Genomic DNA, 21,736 nt, shown 5'->3' on the forward strand with positions numbered 1-21,736 from the left:
CACTGTGTTATGCTCCTGTCCTTTGCTGCCTCCACTCATAGTAATTGCTACCTTACCTTGAGCACCTACCAGGACTTTAAGGCTGCTAGTTCAGAATAGCCACACGATGAGAACATCACTGTGTTCTTCCTAAGCAGAACATCTTTCATATGTTCATGTATTTCTTGATCTTTTGTTACTCTCTGTTCATGAAATACCTGTCTTTTGCTAATTTTTCTATTGAGTTTGTCTTTTTCAACTTGAATTGTCGGCATTCTTTGGCTATTGATTGCTTATTGGTTAGATGTGCTATAAGTATTTTTTCCCACCTCATGAATTGCCTTTTCCCTCTCTTAAGGGTATTTCTTAATATAAACTTCTAAACATTCTATTTATGTGACTTGCTAGTGGCAGAACCAGAGTCCAGACACAGGTTTATTTGGTTCTAAGTTTAGTTTGTTTTTTTTTTTAATGTTTATATATTTTTGAGAGAGAGAGCGTGCGCGCATGAGCAAGGGAGGGGCAGAGAGACAGAAGGACAGAGGATCTGAAGCGAGCTCCACACTGACAGCAGAGAGCCAGATGTGAGGCTTGAACTCATGAACCATGAGATCATGACCTGAGCTGAAGTCGGATGCTCAACCGACTGAGCCACCCAGGCACCCCTAAATTTAGTTTCCTTAACTACTCTGCACGACGCCCTCAGGTCTTCCTCTTTGTGTCTAGCCCAGTGATCCCACTTCTTCGAAACTGACAGAAGATGACACATCTAAATCATATTACAAGCAGACCTCCTGAGCCGGATTTATGGGAAAGATAAGTAATATCCCTGAGAGGAGAAGCTGCGTAGCCAGTGACTGAGCCCTCAGCCCTGGAACAGAGGGCTCACTGCACACAGCCTGGGTTTTCCTGTAGTTCTGTTTCTTCCCTCTCATTCCACATTGGAAGGGAGTAATTTTATTTTTTGCCAACCTAGGGTTTCTTCTTCTCAGAGTTGAGTAGTGCAGGCCAGGTGACCCCCCTGGCTGGGAACATACACATGGAGAGTGTTAGTTACACAAGCGATGGGGCACACGGAAGGGGCCATCAGAGCAAGAGACCTCTGGTGTCACCACACATTGTCAGAAAACTTTCATCTTCTGAGCACTGAAGCAGTGGCCAAGCTCTGGGTCCTCAAGAGTCAGTGGTCAGCTCTCCTCCACATTTTACAACTTCCTTCAGCTTCATTTCAGACTGAAAGGAGCCAGGCTGCTTGAAAAAATAAATTGTTCTACGTCTGGGGCAAGAAATGTACAAGATGAGCCTGGGACATTCTGTTGTGGCCAGAAAACAAGAAATCTGTTTAAGATTAATGGGGTCATGTCAAATGATATAGGAAATTTATAGGGGGTTCCCACTGGCCAAAGATGGGACAATTTGAGCATCAAGAAAGTCATGACTGTAATGGATTAAAACATGTTGCAATGTAGGGTGCCTGGATGGCTCAGTCGGTTAAGCCTCTGACGTTGGCTCCAGTCAGGATCTCGTGGTTTGTGAGTTTGAGCCCCATGTCACGCTCTGTGCTGATAGCTCAGAGCCTGGAGCTGCTTCAGATTCTATATCCTTGTTCTCTGCCCCTCCCCTTCTCGCAGTCTGTCTGTCTTTCAAAAATAAATAAACATTAAAAAATAAAAACATGTTGCAATGTTTACTACTAATCATACCCTTAGTAGGGTATTGTCCCAAGCTGTGATATTTAAGAATGCAGAGAACATAAGAATTACAGTCGATTCTCGTTATTTATGGTAGTTATGTTCTATGAGGTGCCTGTGAATGCTGAATTAGTGAATATTGAACCATTGCTCCTGGAGGAAATACAGAATTAGATTCCTGTGACCCTCTAGTCACATTTTAATCAACTGATCAATACACACTCTTAAGTGTGTTTCTGTTTAAAGACACCTTATTTAATATATTTTATTGAGTCATTAACATTGCCCTCACAACCAACTCAAGCATTAATGAAGCTTATCTAACACATATATTTTCTCCCTGAGGCACACCCCAGCCTTCTTGCATTAGGAACATGAGAAAGCACTTTACATTTTAAACAGAGAAATCACCAACAAGAAGTGCAAAAATGTGAAAAACGTGGCACTGTGTAGACTATGAAAAGGACGCCTGTTTACAGTGTGAGAGCTAAGCTGAGAAGGCCGACTGTCCCCTTGATTTCATCTGGGAATGTGCGTGGAGGGCGACTCAAAATTTTCACTGCCCTACACATGTCTGCAGATGACCACAGAAGCACCTTGGAGACTGATTTGGGGTTACAAAGAAATGTTAGTGAGTAGGGGAATTCACAAATACAGAACCCAGGAGTAATGAGGATCGACTGTATACAGATCACAGCACTGACACCTCCAGTGCTGGAAAAACCATATTACAGGGGAAGGTTAGGGGAGGTTTATAACTATTTGGTCTGAAACAATTAAAAGAAGGATGAGATTATTGATGAACAGGGAGAATTTCTACGTACAGGAAATCTGCTGACTGTTTCACTGTCTTCTGGATCAGACCAGAGATAAGGGGCAAAAATTGTGGCCAGAAAAGTTCTGGCTAGAAATGAGGATGCACTTTCACACTGTGAAAGGTACTAACGATAGGCAGGTTATTGAAGGAGCTGGGAGCATCTGTTTTCCCTTCAAAATCTTAACATCAGGAAAGAAACTTTGAAATGGAATGGCTGAAAGAAAAAGTTTCCAAAGATCCCAAACAATACTAAAATTTATAAGGAGTTTTTGATAGGAGTTTTAATGCTATCTTCCCAGTATTCTGGGGGAATATAATAAACTTCTATTAATAAAGTTCTGATGGTGATTATTTAGACTTGAAGTTTGGATGAAATGGTAAAGCAAGTGTCAGCTTCCCTCTTTTTGTTTGTTTGTTTTGAGAGAGTGAGTGGGTAAGGGGAAAAGGGAGAGAATCTTAAGCAAGTTCTACCCTCAGTGTGGAGCCTGATGCAGGGCTTGATCCCATGACCCTGGGATCATGACCTGAGCCAAAACTAAGAGTTGGACACCCAGTCAACCAAGCCACCCAGGGGCCCCCTTGTTTGGGCTTTTCAAGTTTTTAGCCTCCACTACAAAGCTGTAATCATCAAGACAGCATGGTATTGGCACAAAAAACAGACACATAGACCAATGGAATAGAATAGAGACTCCAGAATTGGACCCACAAATGTATGGCCAACTAATCTTTGACAAAGCAGGAAAGAATATCCAACGGAAAAAAGACAGTCTCTTTAACAAATGGTGCTGGGAGAACTGGACAGCAAAATGCAGAAGAATGAAACTAGACCACTTTCTTACACCATTCACAAAAATAAACTCAAAATGGTTAAAGGACCTGAATGTGAGACAGGAAACCATCAAAACCCTAGAGGAGAAAGCAGGAAAAGACCTTTCTGACCTCAGCCGCAGCAATTTCTTACTTGACACGTCTCCAAAGGCAAGGGAATTAAGAGCAACAATGAACTATTGGGACCTCATCAAGATAAAAAACTTCTGCACAGCAAAAGAAACAATCAACAAAACTAAAAGGTAACCAATGGAATGGGAAAAGATATTTGCAAATGACTTATTGGACAAAGGGCTAGTATCCAAAATCTATAAAGAACTCACCAAACTCCACACCTGAAAAACAAATAATCCAGTGAAGAAATGGACAGAAAACATGAATAGACACTTCTCTAAAGAAGACAACCAGATGGCCAACAGGCACATGAAAAGATGCTCAATGTCACTCCTCATGAGGGAAATACAAATCAAATACAAATACAAATCAAAACCACACTGAGATACCACCTCACGCCAGTCAGAGTGGCTACAATGAACTACAGATGACTACAGAAGACTATAGTTGCTGGACAGAATGTGGAGAAACGGGAACCGTCTTGCGCTGTTGGTGGCAAATGCAAACTGGTGCAGCCGCTCTGGAAAACAGTGTGGAGGTTCCTCAAAAAGTTAAAAATAGACTTACCCTATGACCCAGCAATAGCACTGCTAGCAATTTACCCAAGGGATACAGAAGTGATGCATAGGGGCACTTGTACCCTAATGTTTATAGCAGCACTTTCAACAATAGCCAAATTATGGAAAGAGCCTACATGTCCATCAACTGATGAATGGATAAAGAAATTGTGGTTTATATACACAATGGAATACTACTTGGCAATGAGAAAGAATGAAATAGGGCCTTTGTAGCAACGTGGATGGAACTGGAGAGTATTATGCTAAGTGAAATAATTCATACAGAGAAAGACAGATACCATATGTTTTTACTCTTGTGTGGATCATGAGAAACTTAACAGGCGACCATGGGGGAGGGGAAGGGGAAAAAAAAAGTTAGAGAGGGAGAGAGCCAAACCATAAGAGACTCTTAAAAACTGAGAATAAACTGAGGGTTGATGGGGATTGGAGGGAGGGGAGGGTGGGTGATGGGTATTGAGGAGGGCACCTGTTGGGATGAGCACTGGGTGTTGTATGGAAACCAGTTTGACATTAAATTTCATATTAAAAATATAATTCCAGTTAACATACAGTATTAACTATATTAAGTGTTATTATCAGGTATATAATATAGTTATTATTTATTATTGTTATATATTATATATTACTTATATTTTTATATTCATAACAATAATTTTCATAATTATATTTTAATTTATGATAATTATATTTATAATAAATATTTTATATTTATAATAATATATTATTTATACATCATATATATAAATTATATATTATACTTATATATTACTACATATTATATAAACATATAATATATAATATAATATAGTGATTCAGCAATTCCCTAGACCACCTGGTGCTTATCACAAGTTAACTCCTTAATCCCCATCACCTTTTTCACCCATCCCCCCACCCACCTGGTAACCATCAGTTTGTTCTCTGTAAGTACCAATCTGTTTCTTAATTTGTCTCTCTCTTTTTCCCCCTTTACCCATTTGTTTTGTTTCTTAAATTCCACATGTGAGTGAAATCATGTGATATTTGTCTTTCTCTGACTGTTTTTGCTTAGCATTATACTCCCCAGCTCCATCCATGTTGTTGCAAATGGCAAGGTTTCATTCTTTTTTATGGCTGAATAATATTCCATTGTACATATATACCACTTCTTCTTTATCCATTTGTCTATCGATGGACACTTGGGTTGCTTCCATAACATGGCTATTGTAAATAATGCTGCAGTAAACATAGGGGGGCATGTATCCCTTTGAATTAGTGTTTTCATATTCTTTGGGTAAATACCCAGTAGTGTGATTGTTGGATCATAGGGTAGTTCTATTTTTAACTTTTTGAGGAAGCTCCATACTGTTTTCGACAGTGGCTTCACCATGTGTCAGCTTCTTGTAAGCAGACCACTTCCCAAGTGTTAGTTGGGGTCTCACAGTTCTTTGGAGATCTTGAACCCCCACCTCATAGGCTCTGAGAGGGCAGAGCCTTTTCCCCCCCACCACAGTTCAGTGGGTTCCTGGCAGTTTGATTCTAGATGCCTCTCTCTTTCCCCACTCCTGTGCTTTCCACACTCTGACTTCTGGGTGTGTTGGCTCATTCTGCCTGTGTAACTCAAGACACTAACTTCCCCCTTTACCAAAAAGTTACTTTTTACTTGCCTCAGGCATGTCACAAGTTCATGAGTAAAGATGCCTTTGAGTGTCAGGTCAAGTGGAGGGATGACATTGGAGTGTGTGGCCTTCTGCCCTGTTGCTTCCCCCCACCCCATTTTGGTTTCTGTTCTAGCTCCCTTCCTCTTGTAAATAAACTAGCATTTTTCCCTCTTTTTTTCCCCATTAAACAACAATCATGTCCCTCCTAGAGAGAAATTATCCTTTCTGTAATTATAAGAATCTTACTGATTTTTCCTTATGAGTTTTCCTCATGAAGAGAACAGTTAGAGTCTGACATGTTAAGGATTCACATTTTGTTAAGCATGCTTGTAAATATCTTTAAAAAAAAATCAAAGATGTTTTTGTAGTGGTTAACAGGACTTAACCTGAAAAGTTTAATGATTTATTTATTATTATTTTGGGCTTTTTCTTTGTATCGAAGTGTAACTAACATACAGTGTTATATTAGTTTCAGGTGTACAACATATTGATTCAACAATTCTATACGTTACTCAGTGTTCACTTTGTTAAGTGCAGTCACCATCTGTCACCAAACAACATTATTACAATCTTATTGACTATATCCTCTACATTGTACTTTTTATCTCCATGACTTATTTATTTTATAACTGGAAGTTTTTACCCCTTAATCCCCTTTATTTCACCCATCCCCTAACTCTCTTCCCCTATGGTAGCCACCAGTTTGTTCTTTTTTTGTTTATGTGTCTCTTTGTTTCTTTCTTTGTTCATTTGTTTTGTCTTTTAGATTCCACATTTCAGGGAAATCATTCGGTATTTTCCTCTGTCTGACTTATTTCACTTAGCATTATACTCTCTAGGTCCATCCATGTTGTTGCAAACGGCAAGATCTCATTCTTTTTTATGGCCTATTGTGTATATGTGTGTATATATATATATATATATATATATATATATATATATGTGTGTGTGTGTGTGTGTGTGTGTGTATGTGTGTATATATATATATACAATATGTATATATACGTATATATATATACAATATGTATATATACGTATATATACACAATATGTATATATATGTATACACAATATGTATATATATGTATATGTACATATATACCACATCTTCCTTATCCATTTATCTATTGATAGACACTTGAGTTGCTGCCATATCTTGGCTATTGTAAATAATGTTGCAATAAACATAGGGGTGCGTATATCTTTTCAAATTAGTGTTTTTGTTTTCTTTGGAAAAATACCCAGTAGTGGAATTACTGGATTGTATGATATTTCTATTTTTAATTTTTTGAGGAACGTGTTTTCCATAGTGGCTGCACCAATTTGCATTCCCACCAAGAGTGCTCAAGGGTTCTCTTTTCTTCACATCCTCACCAACATTTGTTATTTATTGTCTTCTAGGTTTTAGCCATTCTGACAAAGTGATATCTCATTGGTTTTGATTTGCATTTCCCTGATGAAATTGGGCAAGAGTAATCAGTTTCCCAGAAGCCCTGTTCTAGAAGCCCATTCTCTTCTGTCCAGGGGTTTGTCATCAAGAAAATCTGGCTCAACAATTGGGAAGTATTGTATGGTTTGTTTGCTTTCTGATTCTAGAAATAGGGGCAAGAGGAATCAGATAGCTTGACCTCGAGACACAATGCACAAAGCTCCCCAATAGAAGAGGCAAGGCAGTGAGGGTAGCACTCACAGGCGAGTGAAAAGAGATTATAGGTGTGCCCAGACAGGTGGCCTGGGTGTCTCTTCTTTTAAGAGGGTAAAGCTGAAAGTGCAGCATCATCTTAGCTAGAATTGTAGCTGGCCTGAATAATTCTCCCCTTATCACCACCACCACCACCATCTAACTGTAACAAGTAAAACTTGATTATGAAGAAAAGCTCAGATTGGCTTTCAGTGATTCTGTGCCTCAGATAGTGAAAGCAGGAATGGTCTCTCGTAGGACATAGTCTCCATTTCAGACTACTCAAACCTGACAAAGGTCACTACATCTATGGAATGCAGGGAAAACTGACGTTTCCAATAAGTGCTTTACACTTCAGAAAGTTCCGGGATCGTTTCACTCTTTCAATTTCAGTCAACTTGTGTGATTTTCCTTTCTGGACTTTAATCACTTCAACTGTATGTGAGGGGGTGTTGGTGGTAGGAGCACAGTTGGAAAGAGGTCTTTTGGTGCCCCTAATGTCACACTGACAATGGCAGTATCTGTTTTAGGACTGAAGTAGTGCCTAGAGCATAATAGACCCTGGTAGCATTTTTATCAAAATGCAAGTATAGCTCTTAAGACTAAAAGCCACCAATAATTTCACTAAAAGCAATATTTGTAAGGTTTTTGGGTTTTTTTTCTCTGTAGTAATATTAGAAAAGGCTTTTAGGAACCCCCAGCCTTGGAATGCTGGCTGTCCTTATCTCTTGGTGGTCAGTGCCCTCAGATGTGAGTTTTCATTCACCACCAGCAGCTGAGTACGCACTGTGGGCCTGGCCCTTCTCTGACTACTGGGGTCCAGCGTTGAATAGGAATAGGTCCTGTTATCAGGTAGGGAACAGACATGTGAAAGCCTGAAGAAAGTGACACCTGAGCACTGGAGAGAGGGTGAGGAGGAGCAAATCAGATAAAAACAAGGGCATTCCACTTTTCACTCATATGTGGAACTTGAGAAACTTAATAGAAGACGTGGGGGAAAGGGAGGGGGGAAAACTTGTTACAAACAGAGAGGGAGGGAGGCAAAGCATAAGAGACTCTTAAACACAAACTGAGGGCTGATGGGGGTAGCAGGGTAGAGGGGAAAATGGGTGATGGGCATTGAGGAGGGCACTTGTTGCAATGAGCACTGGGTGTTGTATGTAAGCAATGAATAATGGGAATCTACCCCCAAAACCCAGAGCACACTGTATACACTGCATGTCAGTCAACTTGACAATAAATTATATTAAAATAAGCAAAATAGAACAAAACAAAAAACAAGGGCATTCCAGACAGAGAGCATGAGCAAAGGCCTTGAGGTCTGAGGAGACTTGGAACAACAGAGGAGCTGAGTGTGTCACCATCCGGGGGAGAGGGTGCCAGCCTGAAAAGGGCTGAAAGCTCAGCTCAGGAGTTTGGAGTTATCCCGAAGGCATGGGTGGAGGGGAGAACGGTGTCACGGAAGATACTTCAACAGGGATGGGACATATCCCAGTGCTCTGGCAGCAGGGCGGTGACTGGGCTGGAGAATGAAGTTCTTTCCAGTACTTTCTTCTAAGGAGAGAATTCAGGATAGTCACAGGCCTTACCACAGGGCTCCCGGGAGAGGAAAAGAGCCCTTGGGGGAACCCAGCGGCTGAGAACAGGGTTGTTGGATGTTTCATCTCAGGTTATAAAGAAAAACGTGGCTAATGAATAGGACTTCAGTGTCACTTGATTAAGTTAATGAATAGCTCGGGGCCTCAGCTTAAAGGATCTCCTCAGGGAAGGTTAGTTCTTGCCTTTTGAGCTCACTGTACCCAGAACGCTGTCTCCTGACAGCCTTCCCTTCAGGACTCTAGGCTCCAGGGGAGCAGGACTTCTTGTCTTTTTTATCCCTTGTCTTTTGTCTCCCTTGTTGCTTGCCTGCATTCCAGCCCTACCAATGCCCAATAAATATTTCTTGAATTAATCAGGGCGGTCTGATCAGAGAAGGGAGGCAAGAGGATATGCTTTTCTTTCTGGTGGATCACTGTACATGAAATCCAGAGGCTGGAAGAGTTACCTAAAGAGAAAGGATTTTATTCAGGGCTGTCATGCTCGCTCTGGATGTACTTTTCTCTGTCCGCCTTTATTTTCTCATGTGTGAGGCGAAGTATGTGGACGAAACCGACTGCTAGGGTTTCTCCTTCTAATCCTAACACTCTATGCATGAAAAAGTGATCTTTGCCAGCTCCTCTCCTCTTTCTGGGGCTTCTCTGTTGCAGAAAGTCATGGCTGCTGGCAGACTAAAGATGTCATTCGTTGTGATTTTAGCCCTAGAAGTTGAAGGACTCTTACAAAGAATTTGTTGTTGTTGTTGTTCTGGGAAAGGGCTATTTACTTTTATAGGCTGGATTACACTGAATTTCAATTTCTTTTATAGAAAGCAAGATGTTTTTTAGGAAAAGAGAGCAAGAGAGTGAGAATGGGCTCGGCCTCAGTGGAGGGCAGAGCCCTGGGGAGCCTCTGCCAGGACCCTTCCCCCAGCGCCCATGTGCACCGTGGGGCTGCGGGGAGGTGCTGAGTGGGAGGACTTCTAGGAGGGGAAAAAGCCCAACGGGCAACCAGCAAGCTACTCACCGGAGGTCTCTTCCAAATGAACTGGATGGGGAACTTCTGGCTGTAAAAGAGAGAGGTCTCATCTGGTGGGAACTCGGGATCCAGATAAAGAACGTTCTTTTCTAGACACTTCTTGTGAAGCTGCTCAAATGTCTTCTCTTTCACTCCGATAATGGGAAAATTGCGGCTGATGATGGCTGAATAGATGCCACTTGGGTTTCCGCCCCCGGCCTCGGTGGTCTTGCCTTGGCCCTGCTGGGGAATTGGTCCCGGGGACCTGGGCTCAGCCCCTGTCCGTGGGGCCACAGATGCGCTAATGACGGTTGGCATGGCAGGCAAATTTGGAAGGAAAAGGTTTTTTAAAGAAAACAAGATAGAACTACCTTCAAGGAAAGGAAGCAACGGCAAAGGGGAAGTTGGAGTGATTCTGTCATCTGAGAGAAAATGTCCACATCCAAATTCAAAGCTCAAAGCCCATCAGAAGGTCATCCAGCTTATGTCCATCTTAAAAGCTGAGCTGTGATCCGGAAGAAATAGGTTTTCCTGAGGAAGGAGCACTAAAGGGTTTCTGCAGGAGTGTTTACCTGGGGGCTCCTACCGGCAGCATGCATGCCAGAGGGAGAGAGGGAGAGAGAGAGAGTGAGGGCTGTGTTTCAGTGGCTTGGAGAAGCTTGAGCCAAGAAAACTAAAAATAGGCATGAAGAAAGATTATGAGTATGAGAGCAAAAGAAGCTATGTGCAGGCAGACTACGTGGTGGACACAGAAGGACCTGAATAGGAACATTTCTGGGTTGTCATTAAGTGCTGGTGTTGTCAGGAGATGAAAGGGGAATACTTGAGGAAGTTGAACACTGAAAATTAGCAAAGTACTGCTGATGTGTTATTGAATCGGCTCCTATATAGATCATCAAACTATAGGCCACTGAATGAATGGAGAACAATATCAAAGAAAAGGTAGCCAGGCTGAATGTGAGACACTGAATTCTAGGAGAATGTTTTAGATATTTTTGAGCACATAATTTTTAGTTTCTAAAACTCTAGGATATCAACATTATTCAGTTGGGTTTGGCATCTCTTCTAGAATGTTATGGTGTCAGCGTTCATTGGAACTGTCTGGGTGGAAAATGCCACTCAGCAGAGTCCCCAGTTGAGAAAAATCCCTGTCCTTCTTGCCCACTTGACCTAGACACCTCTCATCTCTCCTCACACCCCAAAATAAACACTGGACCAAATTTGCTACAAAAAGTACACCTGAGTATGGACTATGCAGGCACACATTAGGCATCTGAGTCAGCAGGTGGAACTAGACACTGAATCAGGTTGCCTGTCAGGTCTTGGGGGATGTCATTCCAGAGAGAGTTGGTATCAGGGCTCTTGGATAAGCACAAGTGGCCCTGGGGAAGGGAATTGCCTACTTGGCCTCCATCTTGCTTTATGCCCATCCGTGGTAGCTTCTACCCAGGCCGTAAGGTGACGGCTACATTCCACGTGTGGCTCAGTGGAGGCTTGTGCTAGACTGTAGCCATGCCTGTTTCTACATGACCAGTTTCATCAGCCCAAGGCTAGAGGCTGTGAGACAAGGTGGGAAGTGATAGCTGAAATAGGGAATACTACCAGGCTCACCGTCCCTGGGGTTGCAGCTTTGAGGAGCCCTGTGTCTGGAGCTACTGCTTATAGGGACCATCAGCCCATCCCCCTGTCCCCTAAGAAAATGCCCAAGGACCTTTACTACTGCTTTTGGAGAGGCAGAAAATGGGAGGGCAGCCTGAAGGCTGACGGCCGAGCTTCAAAGCCTGGGCTTGCTGCTTGCTGGCTGTGCCTGTGTAACTTTAGGTGAGTTACCTCTTCCTTTCTTCCTGTGTCTCAATTCTCTCACCTATAGAGTGGGTATGTGCATAGTCATTCTGTTACTGAGTTATCATAAAAATTAAACAACTTTAATTTATGTAGAACATTTAAGATAGTGACAAGATTGTCTTAAGCACTCAATAAATGTTGTTTTTAGAGGTGACCCCAATTTAATAGATCAGGTTGAATTACAGTCAGTCGGCATTCAGTCTACGAGATTTATTTATTTGTCCATCCCTGGGATAGGTGCAGTCTGCCCAGCATCACGTGGTCACAGCATCTCCAATCAGAGGCATGCCTATCTGCCTGCACTAAAAAGTCCTCTAAAGAGATTGACCTCCACTCTCAAACTCCCCAGTGGCATGGAAAGCAAAGTGGGGGAGTTTCCTTTCTCCACCATCAAAAGCTTGAGTCCCAGCCCTACTCTATACTCTTAAATTCTCAGCACCCACCCACATTTTATTGTTTCTGCTTATTGAACTTTCCACTTGCCCTCAAGATCGTAAACTCTGGGCCCCCATCCCACTCTCAGGGCTAAGCACATAGAAAGCTCTTAATAAATATGTGTTGTATATCTGTTGAATGAAATTTCCCTCTGTGAGGAGAAATTTCTTACCCTTCTCTTGCTTTGCTAATGCAATAAAAATTTCTTGGTCAATTTGCCCCTGTGGTTGGAGCTGTCTCTGGGCCACACACCTGCCGACTTTTCTTTCCTTGGCAGTCTAACTAAGTAACTTAGTAACTAAGTTGAGTATGTGATAAGATGAGCCTATTGTCAGAGCAGGATGGGAATATCAAACACAGAGTGCAAGGTGCTATTCACTTTGCTCTATCAATCGTTGTGGATGAACCCCCCTCAGATTAGTGGGTCCAAACACAAGGTTTATTCAGCTGCCTCATGCCATCAGGGAGAAATCCAATCTGAGCCCAAGAACAAAGGGCAGATAATGAACAGCTGTGCATTTCGATTCCCAGAAGTCTCGTAAAGGATAAAGAACTAGCTTTTATAACATATTTCAGGCAATGTCACACGCTATCTGAGGTTGGAATGGTTTCTTTTGCACCAACAAGGCCAATCAATGGCTTTGTATCACTGTCTTTTCCATCAATAAATATTTCTTTTTTTTTTTTAATGTTTATTTTTGAAAGACACAGAGACAGAATGCGAGTGGGTTAGGGGCAGAGAGAGAGGGAGACACAGAATCCAAAGCAAGCTCCAGGCTCCGAGCTGTCAGCACAGAGTCCGATGCGGGGGTCGAACTCATGAACTGTGAGATCATGACCTGAGCCGAAGTCGGACCCTCAACCGACTGAGCCACCCAGGTGCCCCAATAAATATTTCTTTGATTCAACTCTATTGGAGGAAATGCATTTGCTTATAACACCCATCATTCATTGAGCGTCCACTGTGAGCTAGCCACTTCATATAGTTTTTAAAACTTTTAATTTTAAAGTAATTTTAGATTTACAAAAGAGTTGCAGGATAGTACAGAGTTTCTGTATACCTTTCGCTCGGCATCCCCTAGTGTTTACACCTTATGTAACCATGGTAGATGATCAAAACTAAGAAATTAATGTTGGTAAAATAGTATTAACTAAACTACAAGATATATTTTGATTTGATAGTGTTTCCACTAATGGTTTTTTTCCCTCTTCTGTTACAGGATCTGATCCAAGATCCTGTACTGCATTGTAATGTCTCCTCAGTGTCTTCCAGTCTCTGATGGTTCCACAGTCTTTGCCTCTCATGACTTGGTACTTTTGAAGAGTACTTGGAAGTTACATTGTAGAATGTCCCTCAACTGGAGTTTGATGTTTTTCATATTATTAGACTGAGGTTATGGATTTGGGGGAAGAGTATCATAGAAGTCATGCGCCCTTCTCATTTGGGGATACAGGATCTAGAGGTGTTTTATCACAGGTGATGTCAATCTTGATCACCTGGCTAATGTGGTATCTACCACATTTCTCCAAAGTAAAGTTACTATTTTTTCCTTTCCACACACATAGAATATTTTAAATCTGTATGACAACCTTGCAGGTTTAATTAATGCTGTTTTACAACTGAGGAAACACGAGATATCTGCCGTAATTTTACAGTGACATCATGGAAAAGTCACAGAATTTTAGAAATGATCTCTTTTCTTTAAGAGATGAGGAAACCAAGGCCTGGAGAGATTAAACGGCATGGCCAAGATCACTCAGTTCAGTGCAGAACCAAACTAGACCCCAGGTTTTCTGATTTCCAGGGAGTGACTAAATGCATAACTAGGACTCTAATATGTGAAGTAGGCATAAGAACACTGGATCCTTGCATATAAATAGTGAGGGCTCCCCTTCCCTTAACTCTGATTGGAGAGGAATCTAATACCACAGCCCTGCTGGAAACAGCTGTCAAGAAGCAGCTGTAGAATTCTGGCTGGCCTTTCTGTGGCACTGCAGTCTTTTGCAAGGTTGGTCATAAGACAGGCAGATCTGATATCAGATACCAATTTCACCTAGAATGCTAGTTATATGGCCTCTATTGTCTGTGGTTAATATAATAATCTGTTTCCAGTGGAGCTGCAGGTGGCTTTCTAGGCCCCGGGCTAAGAAGTTATTTTAGTCTAGGGTGCTGCCCCTGGAATTTACGCAAGGCATTCAGAGGGGTTGGTAGGTGAAAATCTTAAAAGCAGAGTGGAAAGCTTGATATGGTCATAGGAATTCCATTATCCAGAAGGCTCTTAGGTAAGATGGTCAATTATGGGCAAAAATTCATTAAGCTCCAGATATTTATGTGTTTGTGTTTCTACTGCCTATCATTATGATAGTCTGCTACTGAAGGAGATGTGAGAAAGTGAAAGAACTCTGCACTCAGCCCAAAATTCCAGAGTTGCAGTCTCCTCTAAGGCTATGGCAATCTGACTCACTGGTTTTAGTTAACCAGGATATAGGGCTCAGCGCAACTTTAAGACAAACTCTTGGCAACAATCTACCCTTTCCCCTCTAGGGAGCAGTTAGGAGGATGGCCTGATCTGGGATTGGTCCTGGTGATGCTGACACATGGAAGTTCACCTGGTTCTGAAGTGAGCTGTGCCTGGAGCATAATTAGTCCTATAGGTCAATCCTAAGTGCAACCAACCTCCTTGGGCATTCTCAGAGAATGTCTTGGTACCAAACTGGAACCTACTTCTTGGGATCACTTCTTTGAGGAACTGACAGCCTCAGATCCACCACTGCCAGGATCTGCTGGATAACTCAGATCTGGGAAGAGTAGGATGGTGACCAAACTGGCCTTCCAAATGCATGAAGGACTTTCTCTGGCCACGATGCTAGTCATCTGCCCGAAATAAATGCCCCCCTAAACATGTATTCTATTTCTTCGTGTGAACCCTTCCAAAGGTTCTTTGGTCAGCTCCCGCAGTCAATTAAGACCTCTGTGGTGAAGCAACATATAGTGCTGCCACAGTGTGGGTGTGTAGGGTCAGGGGCTGCTGGCCTGCTGCTCAGAGTGTAACTGAACTCAAGGGCGTTGCCGCTTGGTGTGCATTAAGTTGAACACAACCCAAGGAAGTGCTGAAAACAAAGAACTTTGTATTACTTGTGACAAGTAAGAAGACAGATAGCTCTGAAAGTACTGTCTTCCTGTGGGGTTAGTACAGGAAGCTTTCATTCAATGTATTAGGGGGCAGGGGCAGGGGGCTTGCATAGATATTAAGAGCCTTATATTCTATTCTTAGGCATTTTGGTTCAACGGTGTATAACTCACATGTCAACATGCTAGTGCACACGCTGTATGTTTGAAAAACAGCAGAACACTCAGCCCATAGGAGGAGATCTGGTATTATAATGAGCCAAAGTTAACTTTAGGACAACTCAGGGAGGCTTCTGCTCAGGTCCACAGTCCAAACTGGCCTACACTGGCTCGCACAAGAGGCTATCAGGTGAAAGACCTAGTGGGGAGTCCCCTTGGCTGGCTGCTGGTTCTGCAAAACAAAACACATTCCTTCCCTGCTTTTGTTCCTTCCCCCTCCTTCCTTCTGCTGAAGGCTTTCAGCCCTTAGATCTGAGTAACTCCCCTTGGTATCCTAGCTAACAAGAGGATGCTGTTTATGTCCCTGAAGTAGAGGGCGTGGCTTGGCCCAGCACTTCTCAGGTGGAGAACAGCAGATCTGAGGAACATTCTGAAGTGGTCTGCAGCATCAGAATCAAGGTATCTTCTTTTTTGAATCCATTTGCTTCATCCTATTTTATATAGCACAGCTTATAAGCTTTTACAGTAACAGAAAGCAAACATTTAAAAGCTGCTAGATCCTATAGAGATATGGCCCAACTTTTTGTTTTGAAACAGTTTAAAACTTATAGCAAAGTGGAAAATATAGCATAAGGAGGTCCTATATACCCTTCATCCAGACTCTTCACTCATAGCATTTAAATACATTTTGCCTTCTCTCTTTCTCAGACATAAATAAATTTTTTTTCTGAGCCATTTGAGAGTAACTTAGAGATGGTATGACCCATTACCCTTTAATACTTCAGTATACATTTCCTAAAAGCAAGGAAATTCTTCTATGTAATCACAGGACAGCCCTCAAAATTAGGAAAATTACCATGTAATCCAAAGATCCCATCTAAATTTTGCCAACTGTCCCAATAATGTCCTTTATAGGCCCAGATTCCAGCCCAGGATCACATATCTGTTGTCACGTCTCTCTTGTACCCCCTTCAATCTGAAACACTTCCTCAGACCTGTTGTTTTTCATGGCCTTCACATTTTGAAGAGTATAGGATGTCCCTCAGTTTCAGTTTATGATAATGTTTACATAAATGAAATTACTCAGTAAACATTTAACAAAAACATACTTCTATGTTGATATACATTAAGGCTGTTATTTAATAATTGTACAGTATTCTGCAGTATGAAAGGGCTATATTTAACAAGTCCCCTGTTAAAGAACACTTAGCTCATTTGTAGTTGTCCACAGTGTAAACCACATTGCAATTAGGAGCTCTGAGCAATTCATCTGGTTTATCTAAAGTGGAATCGATGGGTTAGAGAATGCAAATGTAAGGTTTTGATATTATTGCCAACTACTCATCCTGGTAGATTATCCTTATTTATAATTCCACTAATGGTGCATGAGCAGGCCTATTTGCTACACTAATATCAGTGCTGGACATTTTCACTTTTTTAAATCTTGGCCAGTTGGGGAAAAAAATCATTTCTTTGATTATGACTGAGGCTGTGCACTCTTCATGCTCATTTTGTCTGTTTTACTTTCTTTTATGAATTACCTTTGCCTGTTTTTCTGTTGGGCACTTTCTGATTTAAACGGATTTGTCAACTCATTCCTGGCACATTATGCATTTGAGAGCTTTGTTTCAATCTCTGTTGAATATTCTTTTGGGGGGGGGCTTTTTTTTAAACTTGTTTTATTTATTATTTTTTAAAATTTACATCCAAATTAGTTAGCATATAGTGCAACAATGTTTTCAGGAGTAGATTCCTTAATGCCCCTTACCCATTTAGCCCATCCCCCCTCCCACAACCCCTCCAGTAACCCTCAATTCGTTCTCCACATTTATAAGTCTCTTCTGTTTTGTCCCCCTCCCTGTTTTTATATTATTTTTGTTTTCCTTCCCTTATGTTCATCTGTTTTGTCTCTTAAAGTCCTCATATGAGTGAAGTCATATGATTTTTGTCTTTCTCTAATTTCACTTAGCATAATACCCTCCAGTTCCATCCACGTAGTTGCAACTGGCAAGATTTCATTCTTTTTGATCACCGAGTAACACTCCATTGTATATATATAAAAATCATATCTTCTTTATCCATTCATCCATTGATGGACATTCAAGCTCTTTCCATACTTTGGCTATTGTTGATAGTGCTGCTATCAACATGGGGGTGCATGTGTCCCTTCGAAACAGCACACCTGTATCCCGTGGATAAATGCCTAGTAGTGTAACTGCTGGATCGTAGGGTAGTTCTATTTTTAGCTTTTTGAGGAACCTCCATACTGTTTTCCAGAGTGGCTGCACCAGCTTGCATTCCCAACTGTTGAAAATTCTAATTCTTACTTGAAATCCAGTTTCCTGAGAACACACATCAAGAATTAGCCACAACCAACAAGGTAACTGAACACCTGCAGGCCAACCCATGCCCACAGAACGCTCTGGTAACAGCTGCAGAAACAGGAGGCAGGTGAAGTGTGAGAAGCCGTAAAAGCAGAGAACAATGAACACCCAGACTGTATTTCTCTCCACTCTGACTCTCAGAGAACTTTTCAGTACCATTCTGCGTCAAGACAGAGCAGTTTCATTCCTTTCTCCAAAAAATATTTTACATGGAAGAATAAATGCAATACATGTTAATCTAAAGATAGGTCTTAATTATTCAGCTTCACATGCCATTAAAAACCATCATCATGTATTAGGTAAAAGCACCCAGTTTTCAGGTTAAGTCTTACTGTAGGTTGCTAAGGGAACTTCGAAGCTGGGAAATACGGCTTCAGCTAATGTAGACTTCTTCCTTTCTCCTGAATTGCAAGACTTACAGAAATAGCAAAGAATCTGTGAATGTCTATGTGGTGTGGTGCAAAGCTGAAATCTCAACTGATATAATGCAATGTGTCCACAAGGAAATGCACAATGTTTACTACATCTGGAGGGAAGAGTCCTGTCAGAAAAGTAAATCGGAAACAAATACATTAAATTCTCACTTTTTAATCAATCAAATCCATCAGTTAACTAATTGTAGCCATTGGTTACTGAAAGGCAAGTATAATGGTGCTCTGGCAGACAGAAGACAAATATGCTCTCGAGGAACATGCACTCTAGCAGGGGAACAAGATAGACAAAGCTGAAACATTAAGGGACTGCCCTGAGGATGCTGGGAGAGCGCACATTATAAGTGGAACAGCATTTCAGAGATGAGCAAAGTAACCGCGCATGGGTCCAGGGGTGCGGGGGTGACAGAGGATTTAGATAGGCTTAATGGAAAAGTGGCATTTGAGTTGGGCCTCAATGGATGGTAAGAGCTGCATGGGAAGGGGGAAAGTGGTGGATAATGGGGCCCAGGGCACAGAAGGCACAGAGGTGGCAGTTGGCAAGTCGCTCAGTGGAGGAAACGTGAAAACGTGCTGAGCACACGAGGCTGCCCTACAGATGCAGTAACAGGCAGTGAAGAGGCACTGGTGTCTCCAGAGCAGGAAGCAGCCGGAGGAACTGGTGTTCCCTAATGCTTTTTAGCCCATGCCAAGCCATACGGGGGACCAAGGGAGAAAGAAAACTTAGTAGTACTGATCCTGTCTTTATTTAAAATTTTGATATTTTGTTCATCATGGATTATTTTTTGCATTAATTTTGATTTCGAAAAATACACTAAAATATTATTTATTTTGATTATTGCATTTTTTTGGTACCCCCTTAATTTTGTGCCCAAGGCAAGAGTTTTTGTGCCTGACTTACCCTCATCCCAGCCCTGTGTTCTATTTCTGAAGTTCAGTTGTGGGGACATGGGTGTTCATGTTATTATTAATTATAAAATGTAGCTTACTCATGTTACAAATCTTCTGTGGTCAGTAAACAGTATTTAATAAAAACAATTAAGATACATTAGGATTTTAAGAAGATTAATTGGGAACTTTGAAGCCCAACAAGCACAACAGGGAAAAGAATCCTTTGTGCTTCAGAGTCAATCTTTAGGGGAGACTAATTCCCTGTTGCTTCAGCGTATGCAGTGCAAGCAGAAAAGGGTGGTTTTGCCCACATCTAAGTGGGTGAAAGATGACCGAGGGGTATGAGAGGCTGCTGTCCCCTTGGAGACAGGCCCTGAGTAGCTCACCACTGTAGCCAGACTGATCCTGCTGCATGGCCTGAGGCAAGCTTCCACAAATGGGCCGCAAACAGTGGGTTTGGCCCACATTTCATATATAACAAATCCATCCAGGGCGCCTGGCTGGCTCAATCCGTAAAGCATGTAACTCTTGATTTCTGGGTTGTGAGTTTAAGCCCCACATTGAGGGTAGAGTTTACTTAAACACACACACACACACACACACACACACACACACACACAAAACCATCCAGCTGTGCTCAAAGAGAAGCTACTCATTGGGCCACAGTGCTGACCACAGGGCCACAATCCAAGAAGCAATGGAAGATTAATGAACTCTATAAAAGTCTCAGGGCTACCTGCATCTAGGAGATGAGGTGGTGTTTGACCCAAAAAGTATTCCTAGTACCTCTAAAAATGTAAAACCTGAAACCTGTTTTTGTTAGTAAAGTGGTGCCTAATGAAAGCTAATTGTAGCCAGAGAAGTCAATTAGCAGGCAGCACAAATATCAGAAAAGGCCAAGGGAAAGGCTGAAAGGTGCAGGCTGCTTCCTGAGCCCATCACTGGGTGCACGTCACAGTTATTTGATGTGGACCTCCCAGTCAACGCCGATGTTCAGTGACAGCTTCTCCAGGCTCAGGGTGGACATTGTGGTACAATATGTAAAAACCACAGGCTCTTCTTTACCGTCTAAATATCAAGACAATAGCAGGAAAAGTTTGATGAATATCTAGGAGAGAAAGATCTTTCTTTCAAATATAAAATATTTCTCACTTGGTCATAAAACCTTAAGCCCCATGTAGGAAAATCCAGCTGAATAGCACTTTTACCCATGGACTTCCATGAATCTTTTGAAGATTAAACCCTCTATCATTTTGAGTGCAAGATTGGTGGAAAAGGAGCTGTAAGGAACAAAGAAGTTCAGCAGGTAAGAAAGGATATATCCTTTTAAGAAACTCCATAAACATGGGTACGATTCTCTGCAGCTTCAGACAGCTACAGTTAAACAAAATATTCAGAGAAGTTACAATATTTTTCAAGCCCCAAATAATTTCCCTTAGAAAAATGTTAACATCTTATAGTTCGCGGAAAGACCAGTCGGTGAGGAGAAGCAGGGTGGCTTTGCTCCTTTTAGACACCTGGGTATTTGACCAGTGTATTTCAGAAAGTACAGGGTCCACTCAGTTCAGCACACGACATCAGTTTTGGGACTAATCATCTCTTCACTGCAGATAATTCCATGTTTACAAAAACAAATGACCTGTTTGCTCACCAGATGAATGGGTGGTCACAGAAGATGGCTGCTTCTTGAGGCCAAGGACGAAGACCCGCTCCACCACACACTTGCTGGGATGATGACCTCTTTTGTCAGCACAACTGGAATAGATGCAAAGGGCATTAGGAAAAGGAGGAGAATAGGGGTTTGGACTGGTTACTAGGTCAACATCCCAGCCTTGTGGGTTCCTCTCCCATCTTCCCCTATGGAGGCAAGAACAATACAGTTGTCACGTTTACTAAGATGAAGAGAAGGAAAAAGATAATTCCATGCGCTGAGGACTGCCTAACCAGTAGACAAACCAGTCTCCCTTTGACAAGCCATTTGGAGAGATATCACCTAAGGACACTGGAGTCGCAAATGTGACTTCGACACTGCAATCAAATTTTAAGAACTCAGATATTTAATCACTTGTTGAATGGGGCAATACATGGGATTAATCAGAACTTAAATTGAATTCTTTTTTATGTTTTAGAGAGGGAGGAAAAGGAAGATGGAGACAATAAGGAAGATTCATGCAGTGACTGAAAAATACTCCAGGGAAATTCTAGACCAAGATGGCAACATAAGAGGTCCCTGAATTTCCCTCCTTTCATGGAGATACTGAATGTAAAGTTACAGGTGGAGCAATTCCCTTCTGGAGATGCAGAAACTACCTGAGTGACTCCCATACATTGAGTGACTGCAAAAATACCCACATCGAAACAGGTAGGAAAGGCTAAGACACACTCTCACTCCCTATCCCCAGGACAGTGTCATACAAGTGGAAGGGGAACTCCCAAATCCCAACTTCTCCCTGAAGAGTGAAGGGTTTGGACCACACTTCTAGTACCCCAGTTTTAAGGCCTCCCACCTGAGACATGAGCCCTCAAACCACCTATCAATAATTA

The 21,736-nt window shown here is 41.9% G+C and overlaps 2 protein-coding genes across 6 annotated transcripts in view; both read right to left on the reverse strand.

Moving 5' to 3' along the window:
* The window catches only part of CAPN3 (calpain 3), a 49,745-nt gene extending 39,201 nt beyond the window's left edge, over positions 1-10,544 (reverse strand). The window contains exon 1 of the mRNA XM_015064887.3: positions 9,927-10,544. Coding sequence (XP_014920373.2) covers positions 9,927-10,235 — 309 coding nt within the window. The 5' untranslated portion in view covers positions 10,236-10,544. The remainder of the gene's footprint in view (positions 1-9,926) is intronic.
* Positions 10,545-18,442: 7,898 nt separating this feature from the next.
* GANC (glucosidase alpha, neutral C) overlaps positions 18,443-21,736 on the reverse strand; it is a 74,673-nt gene continuing 71,379 nt past the window's right edge. For 3 of the 5 annotated variants that reach the window (XM_027067014.2, XM_015064888.3, XM_027067011.2), the window contains exons 23-24: positions 20,844-20,947; positions 18,443-20,260 (exon numbers count right to left, since the gene is read on the reverse strand). In XM_027067014.2, coding sequence (XP_026922815.1) covers positions 20,151-20,260; positions 20,844-20,947 — 214 coding nt within the window. In that variant the 3' untranslated portion in view covers positions 18,443-20,150. The remainder of the gene's footprint in view (positions 20,261-20,843; positions 20,948-21,736) is intronic. The other 2 variants (XR_008299220.1, XR_008299219.1) reach the window with 1 other exon arrangement.

The sequence above is a fragment of the Acinonyx jubatus genome, chromosome B3 (genome assembly GCF_027475565.1).
Source record: "Acinonyx jubatus isolate Ajub_Pintada_27869175 chromosome B3, VMU_Ajub_asm_v1.0, whole genome shotgun sequence".
NCBI lineage: Eukaryota > Metazoa > Chordata > Mammalia > Carnivora > Felidae > Acinonyx > Acinonyx jubatus.